Source organism: Nerophis ophidion, linkage group LG18 (assembly GCF_033978795.1).
Source record: "Nerophis ophidion isolate RoL-2023_Sa linkage group LG18, RoL_Noph_v1.0, whole genome shotgun sequence".
NCBI lineage: Eukaryota > Metazoa > Chordata > Actinopteri > Syngnathiformes > Syngnathidae > Nerophis > Nerophis ophidion.
This window is the reverse complement of record NC_084628.1, coordinates 23,362,923-23,383,995: the sequence shown is the minus strand read 5'-3', so window position 1 is coordinate 23,383,995 and position 21,073 is coordinate 23,362,923. Positions and strand designations below refer to the sequence as shown.

At 35.9% G+C, this 21,073-nt stretch overlaps 2 protein-coding genes across 2 annotated transcripts; one reads left to right on the top strand and one right to left on the bottom strand.

The window, feature by feature from the left end:
- The first annotated feature begins 3,054 nt into the window (after positions 1-3,054).
- Positions 3,055-6,092, top strand: LOC133537429 (uncharacterized). The gene is made up of 8 exons (XM_061878436.1): positions 3,055-3,148; positions 3,508-3,642; positions 3,726-3,865; positions 3,981-4,117; positions 4,209-4,302; positions 4,899-5,076; positions 5,216-5,340; positions 5,568-6,092. The coding sequence occupies exons 1-8, from the start codon at positions 3,055-3,057 to the stop codon at positions 6,036-6,038; spliced, it is 1,374 nt and encodes a 457-aa protein (XP_061734420.1). The 3' UTR covers positions 6,039-6,092.
- Positions 6,093-13,543: 7,451 nt separating this feature from the next.
- LOC133537372 (cytochrome c oxidase subunit 7A2, mitochondrial) lies at positions 13,544-18,778 on the bottom strand. Its single transcript, XM_061878391.1, has 4 exons — positions 18,619-18,778; positions 18,297-18,383; positions 13,775-13,859; positions 13,544-13,706 (listed from the first exon to the last, which is right to left on the bottom strand). Exons 1-4 carry the CDS (start codon positions 18,631-18,633, stop codon positions 13,648-13,650), a joined length of 246 nt encoding a protein of 81 aa, XP_061734375.1. The 5' UTR covers positions 18,634-18,778; the 3' UTR covers positions 13,544-13,647.
- Positions 18,779-21,073: the final 2,295 nt, after the last annotated feature.

Sequence of the window (21,073 nt, the reverse complement as noted above, 5' to 3'; positions counted from 1 at the left end):
TGTCAGTACTTTCCGTTGAACTTGATTTTACGTTTGCTGTTCCAACTTTTGCGTTTGCTGGCTTCAGCTTCTTTCCTTGCATCAGCGGTGCCATTTTGTATTTTCTCATTAAACAATATTATTTTGTATGCTCTCGTCCTTCCTGGGGTTCTCACTTTTGACACCACGCTGATATTGGAGCCATGAACAACGGCCAAAGGTCATTGCAAGACAATTTATGCTTTTACAAATGTATCAAATTACGAGGCGGTGAATAAAAGCATTCAAAAATAAAAAAAATAAAAAGTATCATGAATTAATCTAATTGGCTTTGCTCCCTGCCACACAAAGACATATATGTTTCCTTCTCATAGCTTACAATATGTTGTACTGCTTTTAGTATCTTTCATGTGCAAAATGTATCAAAATGGCTGCCACATCCTTCAAAAAGTATGGACCCCCTGTACTAACCTCGTTATTAGAGGGGAACATTATCACCAGACCTATGTAAGCGTCAATATATACCTTGATTTTGCAGAAAAAAGACCACACATTTTTTTAACCGATTTCCGAACTCTAAATGGGTGAATTTTGGCGAATTAAACGCCTTTCTATTATTTGCTCTCGGAGCGATGACGTCACGTTGTGACGTTACGTTGTGACGTTACGTTGTGACGTCAACTAGGTAGTCAACCGCCATTTTCTCAAACACATTATAAACATCGAGTCAAATCAATTCTGTTATTTTCCGTTTTTTCGACTGTTTTCCGTACCTTGGAGACATCATGCCTTGTATGTGTGTTGTCGGAGGGTGTAACAACACGATCAGGGACGGATTCAAGTTGATTTACGTAGAATGTGCATCGATTAGCACGGTATGCTAATGGATGCTAACATGTTATTTAGGCTAGCTGTATGTACATTTGTAGCTATATTTGCATCCAGCCTTTCCCTCCACCCACATTTAATGCCAAACAAACACTTATCAATCGACGGATTTAAGTTGCTCCAGTGTCACAAGATGCGAAAGTCCCGATCGTTTGGTCTGCACATTTTACCGGCGATGCTAAGGCAGACATGGCACAGAGATGTATGGATATCTTGCAGATGCATTTCCAACGATAAAGTCAATGAAATCACAAAGGTGAGTTTTGTTGATGTTATTGACTTATGTGCTAATCAGACATATTTGGTCGCAGCATGACTGCCAGCTAATCGATGCTAACATGCTATTTAGGCTATCTGTATGTACATTTGTAGCTATATTTGCATCCAGCGTTTCCCGCCACACAGCAAAAATTGGAGTGTTGAATTTTCAGGGTTAAACATTTCCGTGTTAATTTCAACTCCCAAAGTGTGAATTTAACACATTCTGATTTAAATAGTGTTCAGTGCTTGAGTTATTTGACAGAGTTGATCACTCATGAGTTAGTTTAACTCTGCTGAGATGCAATTAAGCCCCGCCCTGCATTTCACTTCTTCAGTTGGAGGGAAAAGAGACAATAGGAACCATTTCGCTTCTCTCGTGCAGTTCCACAAGGTAAGTGCAATTTAATCAAATTTACTGAAACAGCTACAAATTAATGCTGTGAAATGTAGCATGTACAATAAAACATGTATGGAGAATATGTGTTTTAGCAACTAAGCTTTTTTTGTCACCAGTTCTGAACAGCAAAATTGGTCATGCTATTAGCTTGCATTTCTAAGCTAGCAGACAGTAGTAGCAAGTCACTTAAACTTTAAAAATGATAGTAAGCCACTTCCTCAAAGCCATGATAAACAAAGTTTTTACCGTACAAAATCTTATTTCAGGCTGGAACTAACAGTTGTGGGGGCTTTTGTTATTTTGTCCCTCACACTCTAAACTTCAAAAAACTGCAAAAACCTGTGGAGACATGTTTCTCCTGTCCAATTTTGTCTGCGTAGGGATAAGCTCAGTAGTTACTGGTTCATTTATTGCTACTCTTAAAGTTTTGGTGTTATTTATTATCAGGGTATTCACTGGGTCATGGACATATTGTATTAAATATTAAATGAGATTTAATTTAATTTGGTATTTAATTCATACCAGGGCCTTTACAAGCATCTGAATCTGTCTTGACCTAGGAATATATAAATGTAAGAACTGATTGTTAGTTTATTTCTTGATTTGGTACAAATTAATATAGCTGCAGCCTCTCCTCTGTTCTCAGGGGCACAGAAACACACGCACGTCAGTGAGCAGCAGAGCAGAGGTTACGGTGAAATGACAGTAACTGTAACATCAGTTTGACGACATCTAACTGTAAGTACTGTATGTGAAGAAAAACCTCCTTGAGTATAAACATCTGTAAAACCTGCGCAAACATGTGAAATACTTTTTAATCCGTTTGCTCCTCCATCTCTCATTTATCATCTGGCACAGCATGCTAGCTCATCTTTAAGCTGTAGCAAACAATCTAGCAGTCGTTGTCCTTATACTTTCTGTTAACCATAACTCGCCACTGAAATGATTGTGTTAAAAGTTTCTGCTGGCAGAGCCAACCAGCCCTCACTGCCACATAAACAGCTGAGAAAGGAGGAAAGAGATAGGACAGGAAGAATAACTAATGTTTTTTTTTCTTTTTTGCTGTGTTTTTAATCCTATTTTGAAATTATTCAAAGTTGTGACAACAGGAATATGATTAAAATGACTTGTTTCCAGTGAGATATTGTTCAGAGTATATTGTGACTTTTCTGTTGTAGAAATTACTGTTACTGCTCTAACATTTAGTTTTAATTACAATATTCAATTGTGATCCCTTTCAAAATTCTCTCCCTCTCTCTGTCTCATGTATACATAAATATATATATATATATATATATATATATATATATATATATATATATATAGATATATATATATATATATATATATATATACACATATATATATATTATAAAGCAATCATTTAGGAATGAAAAAGAAAATTATTGATAGAGGCCCCTGCAAAATATTAACAAATCTTATCCTTTACTGTGACACATTGACCTCTAAACTGTTCTTTCTTTAAATATTTACTTTCTTTAATATATGTTTTGCATGTCTCAGTGAAGATGCCGGTCCAGGTGAAGTACAACCAACAGCAGAAGTATGTGAAGCTGGATGACGTTGAGGGACAGTTTGACTTTCTCCAATTCCATGAAAAAGGTGTTTCAATTTACTTAATCTTGCCTTAAAAACTGTTTAAAAATAGACCCACTTTCTTTAAAAACCTCATGTTGTATACTCTGGTGTCTTTACATGCCTGAAGCAGATTCCTTTATAAATGGGGATAATTTACTCAACATGTGCGCCACCTAGAATGTAAAGCATTTTATACACAAGAACAGTTAACTGAGAAAAGCCAATACTTAACTTTTAAATTTGGACTTAAGAAGTGTCAGGGTTACTTGAGGGAAAAAATCAGCAGTGGATGACTCCATCTAACTAGAACAGTCATTTGCTGTGAGACAAATGACACTGCACATAATGCACATAAATCACAATTTTCTCATACTGTTTTCCAGTCATTGAGAGATTTTGCCTCCCACCCGATGCAAGCATTATGTACAAGGATGCAACAGGGACAGAAGTTGATGCGGAAATATTCAGCGACCTGGTTGGACAAGGCAATGTGGTGCTGACAATATTCTCAAGCCAGGGTGAGATATAAAATCATGTATTATCAGGCACTCTCTACACTACTGAATAAAATTATCAAATGGTTTTTTTTTTATTCCTTTAGAATTTTCAGACCTGTCCTTGTCCTCTGCATCTGAGATCTCTGACTCTAGCTTCAACTCAAGCGGAACACTTACCATGGATGAGATCCCTCACAAGAGACAGCAAAAAGAGAATAAGCATCATGCAACATCAGCTAAACAGGTTTGAACAAAGCTTGATTCTCTTGAGTTTTTTTACACATTAAAACAGTTTTTGCGTGTCAAGAATAATTGTTTATCACCATATTTTGCATTTTCATGTTTTTGTTTTTTATCAGTTGATTGAAGCTGTGTTAAAAGACAAGTCTGGCGGTGAAGCAGTACTTCAGGAGTACCAAACAACAGAAACCCTAACAGATATCACAAGACGACAAATGGTCAACATACTGGTGGCTCACATGATTGATAGTCATGGGTATGTATGTTTTTACATTCAATTTTTTTGTGCTTGATAACAACATGGCCATTACATGGATCTAGATTAAAAATTTGATATCTCCTATCAGAAACCTCCCCACTAAGGCAGTCAGAGAGGAATATGCTCTTGGCATAGTGACACTGTTCCCGTCTCTCAAGGATCCATACACCAAGAAAGGCTATGTAATTCCTATTTTTATTATTTATATGACTATTTTCATGTCATTCTTGCATCAACATTTATTTCAATAATTGCAATTTTTGGCCCTGATGCTATGTGCATAGCACTGATATGAATTCTATGAGATTTCTCATGAACAAAGTATGACAATGAATTTAATCTTTTTTCATTTCAGGAACACTTCTATGATGCTGCTAGTAGCACAGGATAAATTTCTTGGCGTCTGAAAACAGTCCAAAGGAAAATTTGGCGTGGATCTGAGGCGCCACCAAGTAGCTCTTTGAACCTTTCTTCAGGAGGCCCAAAGTTCCAAAGGATTGTCAATGTCGACAGTCAGCTTAATGGGGATGCTTGTCAAGAGGCAGTATCTTTGCTCAACCACACCACAGACAATTCCGTGATTCTCCAGAAGATGAGAGAGACATTTCAGCACCGTCAGAAGCTTGTTAATGACCCAGGTACAAGTGCTGATATCCTCTCCATCTTCCCAAGATTTTTGGATACAAAAGGATTGGTAAGTTTGGAATGAGATGTTTGGAGCAGCCTGACATTTGAAAGTATTTCCTTCGGTGGTAGTTAAATATCTTCTTTCTTAAAGGTGGAGCAAGACTTCATTCTCCTATTTGATAATGAGACATCCTCCAGGCTGCTTCAGAAGTGGGATGTGTTCTTCAAACCAAACATCATAAAAGAGGCTAAGCGACTTACTTCAACACCAGAGTTGCGGCGCTTGTTACAGTCAGCAGAATGTTCCATTGGAAGTGATGAGGCAACATGTGAGTTTTATTTGTTTTTCTTGTTTTAAAGTATCTCCTGTATCTCTGAAAATGTATCTGATATTTGGAATAAATATGAACAGTAGATGGAGGAAATTTGAAAATTTTTGAGTTAATTCTTGTGAATCTTTGTCCTCAGCTTACGACCATGAAATGGCCTCCCTGTTGTTGCTCATACATCTCCTTCCACCACCACCAGGAGGACCGAAGTCTCCAAAAATCAGTGCATGTGATGCCATTGAGAAACTTGTTGTCTTTCATAAGGTAATATTATGAAAGTGATAACTACTTATCATGTGTCATGTTCTTAGCCACATGTGAAAATGAAGGCAGTTAAAAAGTGAATGAAACTTAAATTAAGTCTTAACACTCATTCCTATCTTTGCACTGAGATTGAGAGGATGTTTGAATAATGACTTTAATAATGTTGTTTTTTTGTGGCATCACAATATTCTGGTGTCTAATACTTAGTTTCCTTATCTCAACCTAAGTCATGCTGCAGTATGGAGGAGCATCTCCGCAACCAGCAGGGTCGGCAGCCATACCTCCTCACTGTTGGCCGTCAGAAGAGCAAGATCGACAGCTTCTACATCGCCATGGATAAGCATCTCATCCCATGCCAGGCAAACCGCTCCCTTGGGGCATTTGATGAACTTTTCAAAGCACATTTTGATGAATATAAAGTTGGGCTTGTTGTTTGCAGTGCAATGGAAGAAGACATTCCAGTCTTTTGTCAGATACGTGATATACTTTTGGTTGAAGACCACATTTTTTTTATGATAATCAAGCTATTCACAGATAATTTTGATTGTCATTATCATGCATTCAGGGTATCACAAAGTGAGCAAAGGTTTATAATAAAAATGTCTGAGCTTAAATTTCACAAACCATTTGATATCCAAAGTTCATTTAATGTTTCAGATGAAATTTTGTACATTTTACCTTCATTCATTATGTTTTAGGTCAACTGTATTAATGACTGTGTGGCAAAAATAAATGATTGTTGAAAATGATAATGTTCATTGGAATTCATTTGCATAATTTATTTTAACATTATATTAATGTCAATGAATGACACTTCATGGAGTTAAACTAACACTACCTAAATATAGAAAAGTAAGCAGTGTTATCTGTCTAATCATTCAGTGTTATTTTAACTCTGTTTTGTGAGTTAAAGGAAGAACTCTGGCAGAGTGTAAAATGTTCAACTATTTTGAAAGTGTTAATTTAACTCTCGAGAGTGTGGAGCTATACAAACCCTGAAAAAGTGTTAAAATCAACTCTGTGAGAGTTAATTCAACACTGGACTTTTTGCTGTGCACCCACATTTAATGCCAAACAAACACTTACCAATCAACGGCTGCTACAGTGTCACAAGATGCGAAAGCCCGGATCGTTTGGTCTGCACATTTTACCGGCGATGCTAAGGCAGACATGGCTGAATAGCGTCAATAGCTATTCGCTCAATAGCTTCAGTTTCTTCTTCAATTTCGTTTTCGCTATCTGCCTCCACACTCCAACCATCCGTTTCAATACATGCGTAATCTGTTGAATCGCTTAAGCCGCTGAAATCCGAGTCTGAATCCGAGTTAGTGTCGCTATATCTTGCTGTGCTATCCGCCATTTTGTTTGTATTGGCATCACTATGTGACGTCACATGAAAATGGACGGTGGCTTCACAGATAGCGAAAATCAGGCACTTTAAAGCCTTTTTTCGGGATATTCTTTGATGGGTAAAATTTTGAAAAAAACTTAGAAAAATAAAAGAAACCCTGGGAACTGATTTTTATTGGTTTTAACCCTTCTGAAATTGTGATAATGTTCCCCTTTAACCACCGTTTGAAATTGACTTACATGGTCTTTAATCCAGTAGAGGTGGAGTAGTAATTGTATTTGGAGACACCTAGTGGCCATAAAAGTTCATTAAGTTGAGCTTGTGATGACGGCGATAAATGATGCGGACCCGTTTGTTACTGGACACTTTCTGATATGCAACTAGTAGACTTAGACAAACTTTAATGCTCAACAAGGGAAACTCTTCCACACAGTAGCTCAGTTACAAAGGATGGAAAGGGTAAGGATGGAAAAGATAATGCAGGTATTAGTCTAAAAATGTATCGTAATAGCAATACAAAATATATGTAATATCTAAATTATATATATATATATATATATATATATATATATACATATATATATATACATATATATATATATATATATATATGGTATAAACTCAACTGGTCGTGTTTGGAGGAAGAAGAATCCTGAGTTGCATCCCAAGAACACCACACCTACTGTGAAGCATGGGGGTGGAAACATCATGCTTTGGGGCTGTTTTTCTGCTAAGGGGACAGGATGATTGATCCGTGTTAAGGAAAGAATGAATGGGGCCATGTATCGTGAGATTTTGAGCCAAAACCTCCTTCCATCAGTGAGAGCTTTGAATGGTGACCAAATACTTATTTTCCACCATAATTTACAAATAAATTCTTTAAAATTCCTACAATGTGAATTCCTGGATTTTTTTTCACATTCTGTCTCTCACAGTTGAAGTGTACCTATGATGAAAATTACAGACCTCTGTCATCATTTTAAGTGGGAGAACTTGCACAATCGGTTGCCCCACTGTATATTTATATAATATATACATTTGTTGTATACGTTATTTGGTACTTGTTAGCATTGACAAATGTGCTGTTTTACACTGCAATATTATGTCTAGTTTGTGTGCTATTGTGCGCTTAGCTGTTGTGTAGCCGCTGGCTCCTAGTAGCGTATAGCCGAGCATGTTTACCTTTTGTGAATGACTTTAGCGGGATAGAAGGGACTGTGTGTGTGTGCGTGCGTGTGTGTGTGTGTTGGAGGACAGGACTACCTCTACACTGCAGGCCAAAGTGGCACAAATCATTTTTTTTTTTTTTTTTTAAATCAGATTTTTTTCTAAATCAGATTTTTTTTTCCAGCTGACTGTTTATACCGCAGGTAAAATGTGATTTGCAATTTTACTTAGACGACGTTGCGAAGTGGACGTGTGGGAGGACTACTTCTGTGGAGTTGCACTGCAGGTGTGCAGAGCGCGGCGTCACCTCTCATTAGTCTGCGCAAACAATGGCGCTTATGTAAGAACATTCCAGACATATTTGCACACAACTAAATGGCGGGAGTGAGGGTGCACGCAGGAAGTGTCCACTTGGATTTGCACTTCCTGCTCGGGCGACATGAAGCACCCGGGCTGCTGAACACACTGCAGAGGGGTCAAAGGTCACGCATCGAGGAAAATGGCATTCCTTGAAACACTTTCACTTTGGATGGCTGACATTGTTGTCTTGGGAGCCCGAACAGCATTTATGTTGACCTTAAAACTCGCTTCTAACCACGACTGTAACGTCTGGCACTCATTTGGAAGCCTGACCTGACCTTGGCCTTCAGCCAGATCCACAGTGGGACTTCCTGGCTACAAACACCAATCAGAAGAAAAGAAGAAAGCCTACATTTGAAAGTGAATCGCTCATTAATGGAGGAAATAATATAATTGTGTTAGGCCTGAGAACTCACTTCCACATCCCAATCAGGCAACATTATTATTATTATTATTTATATCATCATTTTTAAGATACTAACTTTTTGTGAGACTGCTGAGAACACTTCTGGCTCTTGGACAAATGGAACTGACTGCACAATCCAAATAGGACTCATTTGTACCTCATTTTTAATAATTGCTATCATTAATTAATCACTTTTGTCACATTGTAAATTTATAATTTTAGTCCTATCATAAATTCACAATTTTAGTCCTATTATAAATTAATCATTGTAATCCCATCATAAATTCATCATTTTAGTCCCATTATAAATTAATTATTTTAATCCTATTATAAATGCATCATTTTAGTCCTACTATAAATTCAGCATTTTAGTCCTATTATAAATTCAGCATTTTAGTCTCATTATAAATTAATAATTTTAATCCTATTATAAATTCATCATTTTAGTCCTATTATAAATTAATCATTTTAATCCCATCATAAATTCATAATTTCAGTCCCATTATAAATTAATTATTTTAATGCTATTATAAATTCATCATTTTAGTCCTATTGTAAATTCATCATTTTAGTCTTATTATAAATCCAGAATTTTAGTCCCATTATAAATCAATCATTATATTCATATTATAAATTAATAATTTGTCCTGTTATAAATTCATAATTTTAACCCTATCATGAATTCATCATTTTTGTGATATTATAAATTCATCATTTTAACCCTATCATGAATACATCATTGTAGTCCTATTACAAATTCATCATTATCATCCTGTTATAAATTCATTATTTGAGTCCTATTATAAATTCATAATTTTTGTCCTATTATATATTCATCTTTTTACCCTATCATAAATTCATAATTTTAGTCCTATTATGCAGTCATCATTTTATTCCCATTATAAATTCATCATTATCATGCTGTTATAAATTAATCATTTTGGTCCTATTAAAAATTCATAATTTTAATCCTATCATAAATTCATCATTTTTGCCCCAATTTAAATTCATCGTTTTAGTCCTATTATAAATTCGTCATTTTATTCCCATTATAAATCAATCATTATCATCCTGTCATTAATTTCAGACCCAGGGGGATCCATATCACAGTTAAAAAAACATACTACACACACACACATATATATATATATATATATATATATATATATATATATATATATATATATATATATATATATATATATATATATATTCAATGTCCAGTATACAGGCTTGTTCTCCATCCATCCATTTTCTACCGCTTATTCCCTTTCGGGGTCATGGGGGGCGCTGGCGCCTATCTCAGCTACAATCGGGCGGAAGGCGGGGTACACCCTGGACAAGTCGCGACGTGTTGGCCCTGTGATGAGGTGGCTTGCTCTCCAATGGTTCCAAATTCATCATTTTAGCCCTATTATAGATTCATCATTTTAGTCCTATCATAATTTATTCAATTTCTAGCATACAATTTTCATTCTAGTTCTATCATATATTCATCTTTAATTTTTATGTAACGTGAAGAAAGCTTGAGAGGCAGTTCTCCAGTCTATGTGCAAACGGCTCTCTCTAGTGTACATAAGTGGTGTTACTACAGTTTATAGGGTGTTAAATGGTGAGTTGAATCGTCTCTTAAAACTGTCAATAATGTGACGTCACTATTCAGCGCATCAAAATTTATTCTGCTTCAAACGTTTGCAAACATGTTAGCTGCTTGAAAAACAAAAGGGTATGGGTTGATCGCCAACACTAATTGGGCCCTGGTGTGTGAATGTGAATGTTGTCTGTCTATCTGTGATGAGTAGCGACTTGTCCAGGGTGTATCCCACCTTCCGCCCGAATGCAGGTGAGATCGGCTCCAGCACCCCCGGCGACCCAAAGAGGGACAAGCAGTAGAAAACTATTGGATGGATGGATATTTAAAAAAACAACATTATTTTTTGATTTTATTTATCTGCATGAACTTTTCAGGTTTATTAAAAGGGTACATTTGTGTAATTTTGAACTCACAATATTATGTCTTAATTGTTAATGTATAGTTTTATTTATAATTTTTATATCCATTAATGCGGAGTTTCTTAACCCTTTTTGTCCATGGAGCCCAAATTTTCCACTCCAGAGGTACTTGGGGCCCACTCAAGTTTTAGCACTGAATTAGTAATCTTACTCTTGAATTTAATTATTTTAATTAATTATATCTTACCTATATACAGTTTGCAACCTTGTTAACATATCATTTAACAAGGTTGCAAACTGTAAGTAGGTTATGTAATATGGAAGCGTGTGTTCATCTCACAAATCATTATTTATTTTATTTGTAAGCATTATTATTATTTTATATGTAAGTATGTGTTAATCACAAAGATTATTATTTATTTATTTGTAAGCATTATTAATATTTTTATATGAAGGCATCAGTAAATCACAAAAACATTATTTATTTTATTTGTAAGCATTATTATTATTTTATATATAAGCAAGTGTTAATCACAAATATTGTTATTTATTTAATTTGTAAGCATTATTCATATTTTATATGTAAGCATGTGTTAATTACAAATATTAATATTTATTTTATTCGTAAACATTATTATTATTTTATATGTAAGCATATGTTTATCACAAAGATTATTATTTATTTCATTTTTAAGCATTATTATTATTTTATATGTAAGCATGTGTTAATCACAATATTATTATTATTAATTTTATTTTTAGGCATTATTATCATTTGATATGTAAGCATGTGTCCATCACAAAAATGTTTTTATTTGTAAGCGTGTGTTCCTCACAAAGATTGTTAATTGTATTTGTAAGCATTATAATTTATATGAAAGCATGTGTTCATCACAAAGATGATTATTTATTTTATTTGTAAGCATCATTATTATTGTATATAAAATCATGTGTTAATCACAAAAATATTATTTATTAGTAAGCATTATTATTATTTTATATGTAAGCATGTCTTTATCAGGAATATTTGCATTTAATTTGTAAGCACTATTCATATTGTATATGTAAGCATGTGTTAATCACAAATATTTATTTGTTAGCATTGTTATTATTTTATATGTAAGCATGTGTTAATCACAAAGATTAATACTTATTTTATTCGTAAGCATTTTTCATATTTTATATGAAAGCATGTGTTAATCAGAAAAAATATTTATTTTATTTGTAAGCATTGTTATTGTTTTATATGTAAGCATGTGTAAATCACAAAGATTTGAATTTATATTATTTTTAAGCTATATTATTTTATATGTAAACAATTGTTAATCAAATATGTATTTCATTTGTAAGCATTATTATTATTCTATATGTTAGAATGTGTTAATAACAAAGATTATTATGTATTTTATTTTTAAACATTATTCATATATTATATGGAAGTTTGTGTTAATCAGAACAAATATTATTTTATTTGTAAGCAGTATTATTTGTTGATATGTAAGCATGTGTTCATCACAAAGATTATTATTTATTAGATTTTTAAGTATTAGTATTATTATTATTTATGTAAGCATGTGTTAATCACAAATATTTATTTGTATGCATTATTATTATTTTATATGTAAACAATTGTTAATCAAATATTTTATTTTATTTGTAAGGATTATCATTAGTATATATGTAAGCATGTGTTTATCACAAAGATTATTTATTTTGTTTTTAAGCATTATTCATATGTTATATGAAAGCATGTCTTAATCGGAACAAATATTATTTATTTTATTTGTATGCATTATTATTATTTAATATGTAAGAATGGGTTCATCATAAAGATGATTATTTTTAAGCATTATTATTATTATTTTATATGTAAGCATGTGTTAATTACAAATATTATTTATTTGTAAGCATTATTATTTCATACTGTATGTAAGCAATTGTTAATCAAATATTTTATTTGTAAGCATTATTTTTATTCCATATGTAAGCATTGTTAATCACAAATATTATTAATTTGTAAGCATTATTATTTTATATGTAAGCAATTGTTAATCAAATATGTATTTTATTTGTAAGCATTATTATTAATCCATATGTAAGCATGTGTTAATCATAAAGACTATTTAACTTATTAGTAAGCATTATTCATATTTTATATGAAAGCATGTGTTCATCACAAAGATTATTATTTATCGAACGCATAAGCCTTAGGTCAGGCTGTTTCAAAAAATAAAAAATCAAATATGCTGCATAAGAAGGACTCATAAATATATGCCGAAAAATATTGTGATATTTTTTTTTACAAAATGAATAAGGTTTATGTTTCTTAACTAACCTGTTAATAAAGTGCATATAAAAATACAGCATAACTAAATTAGTTATAATTTTGGCGCTAAACAAACTTCCCTATGGCTTTATCTCCAGACATCTTCTGTTTGTTTGGTATTATCATTACAGCTACAAGTGGTGGTAAAGTGTATTACAACTGAGGACCACAGCTGAAAAACAGATATTTTTTTGCGGCCCTCTCGGAGGTGCCCTATGGTTAAGAAACACTGCATTAATGCATTTTATTCTTACTCATTATTTGTTTATTTTTTCCAGCATTTTTTTAGATGAGGTAAAATTCAAACTAGCGACGTCACTGTCAGAGAATGGAAATATGGCACCGCCTTTTGGAATGTTTAAAACAGAAAAACTAAATTATAGCCAATATTTCCGAATAATTGCCATGTGTAAATTAAATTATTCTGATCTGCATCTTATCGTATAACTGATTTTGTTCCTTAATGAAAAAAAAACACATTTTAATAAAGAAGCTGTTTTCATCCTGGTAGGCCTGGATTAGCAAACTGGCTAAATAAAGTGGTATTAAATGATGCAATGGCGCCCCCTTTCGCCACCACGGGTCATAGCTAGAACCAAGGACTATCAGTAACATTTCTTTTAGGAAGAAAACACGAGACTGCAGGCTTATTGCTACTTTATACACATCTGGAAATGAACCAACCTAATAAAAGCACGACGACAACGGCCAGAGGTCTTGTGCAGGAAGTAGACGCAGCCCAGCCTAGGTCTTCTTGTGAGGCATGGCGGCCACCAGCAGCCAGTAGATGGAGTAACAACTTCCTGTCAAGACAACAATTAGGTACTTTTAAGTGGACGACGTCATTGCTGGTTGACAAAAAAGTGCCGACCTGCAATAGTCAGCGTCATGGTGGCTCGGTACAGGAGGACGTCGACGACCCCTCCTTTGATGTGCACTGGCAGGCCGCTGGCCTCCTGTTGCCGTAGAAACCAGTGTCGTGTTTTAGACAGGGAAGTGTGGCACACGTGACCTTATGGCAGGGGTGTCCAAACTTTAGCCGGCGAGGGCCGTGTGAATGAAAGTGGAAGGATGCGGGGCCACTTACATCCATTTTTCAAATCAAAGATACTAAAAACTAGGGGAGATATGGGCGAAAAAGTACATCTCGACATATTTTTACTTAAACCCGATATTCAATATATATCTCGATATATTTTTCGGTGAAAGTATACATATAAAGATATTCATTTTTGAGCCATATTTAGTATAAATTAAGTGAATGACAACTGTACTGTAAACAGTTAGTTAAGTTAAAGGAGAATATAATCACCAGACCTATGTAAGCGTCAATATATACCTTGATGTTGCAGAAAAAAGACCATATATTTTTTAACCGATTTCCGAACTCTAAATGGGTGAATTTTTTGCGAATTAAACACCTTTCTATTATTCGCTCTTGGGGCGATGACGTCACAATGTGACGTCACCTAGGTTTTCAATCCGCCATTTTCTCAAACACATTACAAACATCGAGTCAAATCAGCTCTGTTATTTTCCGTTTTGTCGACTGTTTTCCGTACCTTGGAGACATCATGCCTCGTCGGTGTGTTGTCGGAGGGTGTAACAACACGATCAGGGACGGATTCAAGTTGTCTTACGTGGAGTGTGCATCGATTAGAACGGCATGCTAATTGATGCTAACATGCTATTTAGGCTAGCTGTATATACATATTGCATCGTTATGCCTCATTTGTAGCTATATTTGCATTCAGCCTTTCCCTCCACCCACATTTAATGCCAAACAAACCCTTACCAATCGACGGATTCATGTTGCACCAGTGTCAAAAGATCCGAAAGTCCCTCGTCTACACTTTTTTTACCAGCGATGCTACAACAGACATGGCACAGCGATGTATGGATACCCTGCGACACTCAAAGCAGATGCATTTCCAACGATAAAGTCAACAAAATCACAAAGGTGAGTTTTGTTGATGTTATTGACTTATGTGCTAATCAGACATATTTGTTCGCGGCATGACTGCCAGCTAATCAATGCTAACATACTATTTAGGCTAGGTGTATGTACGTTTGTAGCTATATTTGCATCCAGCCTTTCACTCCACCCAGATTTAATGCCAAACAAACACTTACCAATCGACGGATTTAAGTTGTTCCTGCACAGTTTACCGGCTTTGCTACGACAGACATGACACAGAGATGTATGGATATCCTGCGACACTCAATCGTTGGTTAGAAGGCAATCGCCGAATAGCTTCAATAGCTATTCGCTCAATAGCTACAGTTTCTTCTTCAATTTCGTTTTCGCTATCTGCCTCCACACTCCAACCATCCGTTTCAATACATGTGTAATCTGTTGAATCGCTTAAGCCGCTGAAATCCGAGTCTGAATCCGAGTTAGTGTCGCTATATCTTGCTGTGCTATCCGCCATGTTGGCATCACTAAATGACGTCACAGGAAAATGGACGATGGATTTAAAGATAGCGAAAATCAGGCACTTTAAGCCTTTTTTCGGGATATTCCATGATGGGTAAAATTTTGAAAAAAACTTCGAAAAATAAAATAAGCCATCCCCTTGTTCCCCTTTAAGTTAAAGTACCAATGATTATCACACACACACAAGGTGTGGCGAAATTTGTCCTCTGCATTTGACCCATCCCCTTTTTCACCTCCTGGGAGGTGAGGGGAGAAGTGGGCAGCAACTCTGGCCGCGCCCGGGAATCATTTTTGGTGATTTAACCTTCAATTCCAACCTTTTGATGCTGACTGCCAAGCAGGGAGGTAATGGGTGAAGTGAAGTGAATTATGTTTGTATAGCGCTTTTCTCTAGCGACTCAAAGCGCTTTACATGGTAAAACACAGTATCTAAGTCACATTTAAACCAGTGTGGATGGCACTGGGAGCAGGTGGGTAAAGTGTCTTGCCCAAGGACATAACGATAGTGACTAGGATGGCGGAAGCGGGAATCGAACCTGGAACCCTCAAGTTGCTGGCACGGCCACTCCCACAACCGAGTTATACCACCCCTTTTTTTATAGTGTTTGGTATGACTCGGACGGGGTTTGAACTCACAACCTACCGATCTCAGGGCGGACCCTCTAACCACCTGTCCACTAGGCTGTTTTCTACCACTTTTCTACTTTTTCGCATGCTAACATTTTTAAAGATAGTTTTACATGCAGTTAGCATGGTAAAATTAGCATGCTAACTTTTTTTTGTTAGTTTTTTTTTTGTGCTAATTTTACAACAACAAACGTGAAACTTTTATTAACCCAGTTAGTCAAGATGGGTATTAACAGCACAGAAAAGAAACGATTTAAGTAGCAAATAATTACAAAACATAAATAAAATAGAAAAATGTTATTTCTATGTACAATAAATAACATAGGTGTGCAAATAATACAAAATGTGTCGAACTCAGGTAAAAAATACATTTGCAGGCAAGCACTTTGTGATTTCCCTTCCTGGTTCGATGACCAGACCTATCGTGCCTCTGATTGGCCTGTCCCTAACCAATCGTGACTCATCATAGTAAACAACCAACCAATTATGAATGTTGTTATATGTGCAAGCACTTCTTGGAAGGAAGAAGGGGAGGAGTTTAGTCGCCCATGGAGGGGGACAAAATGGAACAACAGAAAAGCGGCATTTGGTCATTTTAACATGAAATAAATTACATCGATATTACGATAATTTCTTGAATTCAGATCTTGTTTAAAAATTTAATACATCTTACAAACTCGATATATTGCCAAGCCCTACTAAAAACAATACAATTTAGGTCAATCAATATATGCTAAACAATATCCACATCTTAACTTTTTGTTATTGCTAACAAAACAAATTCTACATCCTTGTGCCCTAAATTAAGCATTTTAAGCATAAAAATGGCTAAATTAATATTAATACTAGAGTAGCATTGGCCACTAGAAGAGACCAAACCAATTGGATTATGAAGTTCAGTATCATGGCCTGTGATTGGCTCAGCCTGAGCAGCATTTGCCATGCTAACTTTTGAAGCCAATTTTGCAGCCAAACGCCTCTGACTCATATACAGTAACTTGGTACTTCACATACAGTATGTTAATTTTTAGCATGCCAATTCTAGCATACTAACATTATGCAAACTTTTCAAGCCAATTTTGCAGCCAAACCCCACCCATCGTTTTCTACCGCTTGTCCCCTCAGAGTCATATAGTAGCTTGGTACTTGACACATGCTAACTGGTAGCAGTCTAGTGTGCTAAAGTTTTTAACCAATTTTACAGCCGAACACCTCTGACTCAAATAAGTTGGTACTTCACATTTTAACTGTTAGCTTGCTAATTAGCTTTTCGGCATACTAACACTAAAAAGCAAACTCTTTGAGCCAATTTTGCAGCCAAACCCCACCCATCGTTTTCTACCACTTGTCTCCTCAGATTCATATAACTAGGTACTTGACACATGCTAACTTTTAGCATGCTAACATTTTTAAAGATAGTTTTAAATGCAGTTAGCATGCTAAAATTAGCATGCAAACTTTTTTTTCTTTGTCTTTTTGCTAATTTTACAACCGTTTACCACAGAGTGATATAACGTGGTACTTTAGATACGCTAACTGTTAGCATGCTAATATTAGCATTTTAGACACATGCTGACATGCCAAAATTGCATATTCTAGATTTTTTAATGTTCTAATTAGGGATGTTTTTATTTTGAATGGGGACTTTCTAAGTTTAACAACTACACTACACACACACTCCCCTCACCCTGGACATTTAAAACAGTGCCGTTTCCCGGTTCCGAAAATTCCCAGATTACCCACACTGACCAGGATTTTTTCACCATTAAAAATGAATGAGCAATATACAAACTTATACATGTCCCACATTTGTCAAAAGATTTTAAAGGTTCTGAAGTCAACATGCTCCTTGCTCTTGTTGGTCAACTGCTAGCATTCTAATGTCAGCATGCTTGAATGCTAATATTATCTAGCAAACTTTTATTTTTAGCGATTTTTCCACTTTTTCCACCTACTTTCGCTGCCGTACTCCTCAGACATACAACTCGGAACGGGACAGATGCTAACTTGTTTTGCTAATTTTACAACTGTTTACTTTAGAGTGATATAACTTGATACTTTACATATGCTAAATGTTAGCATGCTAACTTTAGCATGTTAACTTTTTCGTGAGCATACACCTCACAGTCATTAAACGTGGTATATGACGCATGCTATCTTTTAGCATGCTAAAGTGCTAACCATTAATCCAAAAATTGCATCATCTAGTTTTTTTTGTGTAATCTTCTAACCTGGAAGGTTTTTATTTTGTCTTTAGAATGTATCAGGAGCATATAAAAAACAAGGTGCAGGCCACACTTTGGACACCCATTCCTTATGGGAAATGTACCTGGAAAAGTTTCTGGGCCTCCGGAACTTTGTTCCTCAGATGTCTGCTGGAGGTGCTGAAGGTCCGACCGAGCAGAACCGGAACTCTCTGGAAGCACGCAGAAGAAATATGCAACAATAAACACACAAACCTTATTATTTAGTCATGTATAAAACCTAAATATAGCTTTGTTAGCGTCACATTCTATTTTAAACAGGCGCCCCAGTGCAAAGGTCAACTGTCTCCTGTGTCGCCAAAACCTCATTTGACCTTCGCCAGATGTTTCTCAAAACATTCCACATTAGCCGCATGCACAAAGAGGAGGAAAATATAGAGGATTTACCCAGAAATGATTCATGTCTGCTAGTCTTTGTTGCTGTCTTTGCTTCACCCTATCAAGGACACAGACACACGCACACACGCGCACACGCGCGCACACACACACACACACACACACACACACACACACACACACACACACACACACACACACACACACACACACACACACACACACACACACAAACACACACACACACGTAGGCTGAAGTGAATACGTGCCAGTGAACTAAGGTCCGTTGCAGAGGACAAACAACAACACAACTTCCTCTTATGTTGGTTTCTCTTTCATGAGAAAGCAATGTTTCAAGTTGTTTAAAAGATAGAATTATAGTATTCTCAATTTTATTATACTATATTACACCAACTTTTGTATTTATTAGACAACTTTTGTTAGTTAGTACATTCCCTTTTGATTTTGTAATTTACCTATGACGGGGCAAACAATGAATTAATTGAACAATATATTATGAACACAACAAAATAGCTAGAAATATTTCCTTTCATTATCCAAACTAATATTGGATGCCCTTAATTTAACAAACAAACAAAAAACAAATATCTGTATAAATAAAAGAGCCAATATGGATATTTAGATGTGATGCATGGGTGTTCCAACTGTTTAATGCAGGGGCCGCATACCTAAATATTTAAAGATCCAGGCGCCTTTTTAATACATTTTGTACATGATAAATATCAAAACCAGAACAACGTAGGTCAAAATAAGAACAATATAAGAACAAAACATCCACATATTAGCTTTGTGTTACAGGTAACAATGTAAATTAAATTAATTATTTTTGATGATGACATTTTTCAAGGATTTTAGTTACCTTCTCCTTTTTGTATACATTTGTAAAGCATTTGGAATTGACTTGCATATTAATTGTGCTCTAAAATGACCTTGACTTGGCTAATCTGACCCCCTTATGATACACATTTTTTTTGTCTTTAATTATTCTTTACTAATATTATTAATATACCATCAAGTACATTTTAGCACACCCAAAAATGTTCCATATCTTGTAAGAAATGTGTAGACCTGATCATAACAGGGCGCGTGGTAATCATCAAAGATGGTACACAATGATCGGTCATTTTGGTATTTACATCCTGTTTTGGGGGGAGAATTGGGCCAGTTTTATTGTTTCTTAATTTTCTTTGGTAATGTGTTGATCTGGGAATGTGTTTATTTTGTCTTTACAATACACCATATTGACAAAAGTATTTGGCCACCTGCCTTGACTCACATATGAACTTGAAGTGCCATCCCATTCCTAACACATAGGGTTCAATAAGATGTCGGTTCACCTTTTGCAGCTATTACAGCTGCAACTACTCTGGGAAGGCTGTCCAAAAGGTTGCAGAGTGTGTTTATAGGAATTTCCGACCATTCTTCCAAAATCGCATTGGTGAGGTCACACACTGATGTTGGTCGAGAAGGCCTGGCTCTTAGTCTCCGTTCTAATTCATCCCAAAGGTGTTCTATCAGGTTCGGGTCAGGACTCTGTGCAGGCCAGTAGAGTTCATCCACACTAGATTCTGTCATCAATGTCTTTATGGACCGTGCTTTGTGCACTGGTGCACAGTCATGTTGAAAGAGGAAGGGACCCGCTACAAACTGTTCCCACAAGGTTGGGGGCGTGGAATTGTCCAAAATGTTTTGGTATCCTGGAGCATTCAAAGTTCATTTCACTGTAACTAAGGGCCAAACCAGACTCCTGAAAAACAACCCCACACCATAATTCTTCCTCCACCAAATTTCACACTCAATGCAGTCCGAAATGTACCGTTCTCCTGACAACTTCCAAACCCAGACTGGTCCATCAGATTGCCAGTTGGAAAAGCGTGATTCATCACTCCAGAGAAGGCATGTCCACTACTCTAGAGTCCAGTGGTGACGTGCTTTACACCACTGCATCCTGCGCTTTGCATTTGACTCAGTGATGTACCGTATAGCTTAGATGCAGTTGCTCGGCCATGGGATCCCATTCCCTGAAGCTCTCTGCGTACTGTATGTGGGCTTTTTAGAACGTCGATGAAGTTTGGAGTTCAGTAGCAACCAACGTTCCCTCCAAGGTACACGCCTGTACAATTGCACACTGCTCACGCGTCCTCTGCGCACGACAAATCTAGGCCGCGCACAAAATCGAATAAAAAGATAAGCACATAACAGTGTGCACGTCTGCCGTCGCTCACATGTGCGCCAGAGAATGCTCAAGGAGTTTTACCGTTTGCTCACACATGAAAAATTGGAGGGAAACTTGGTAGCAACTGACGGCAAACAAGGCGACACGGTAAAGAATCTGGGTATTATCTTCGACCCAACTCTCTCCTTTGAGGCACACATTAAAAGCGTTACTAAAACGGCCTTCTTTCATCTCCGTAATATCGCTAAAATTCGCTCCATTCTGTCCACTAAAGACGCTGAGATCATTATCCATGCGTTTGTTACGTCT

What these genes read in the sequence shown, in the direction of transcription:
- LOC133537429 (XM_061878436.1), top strand. Translation starts at nt 3,055, where the DNA reads ATGCCGGTCCAGGTGAAGTACAACCAACAGCAGAAGTATGTGAAGCTG. An exon ending in TCTCCAATTCCATGAAAAAG is followed by an intron (nt 3,149 to 3,507) that starts GTGTTTCAATTT and finishes ACTGTTTTCCAG; the next exon opens with TCATTGAGAGATTTTGCCTC. An exon ending in ATGCAACATCAGCTAAACAG is followed by an intron (nt 3,866 to 3,980) that starts GTTTGAACAAAG and finishes GTTTTTTATCAG; the next exon opens with TTGATTGAAGCTGTGTTAAA.
- LOC133537372 (XM_061878391.1), bottom strand. An exon ending in AGGCCCAGAAACTTTTCCAG is followed by an intron (nt 13,860 to 18,296) that starts GTACATTTCCCA and finishes CTACGGCAACAG; the next exon opens with GAGGCCAGCGGCCTGCCAGT. An exon ending in CATGACGCTGACTATTGCAG is followed by an intron (nt 13,707 to 13,774) that starts GTCGGCACTTTT and finishes TTGTCTTGACAG; the next exon opens with GAAGTTGTTACTCCATCTAC.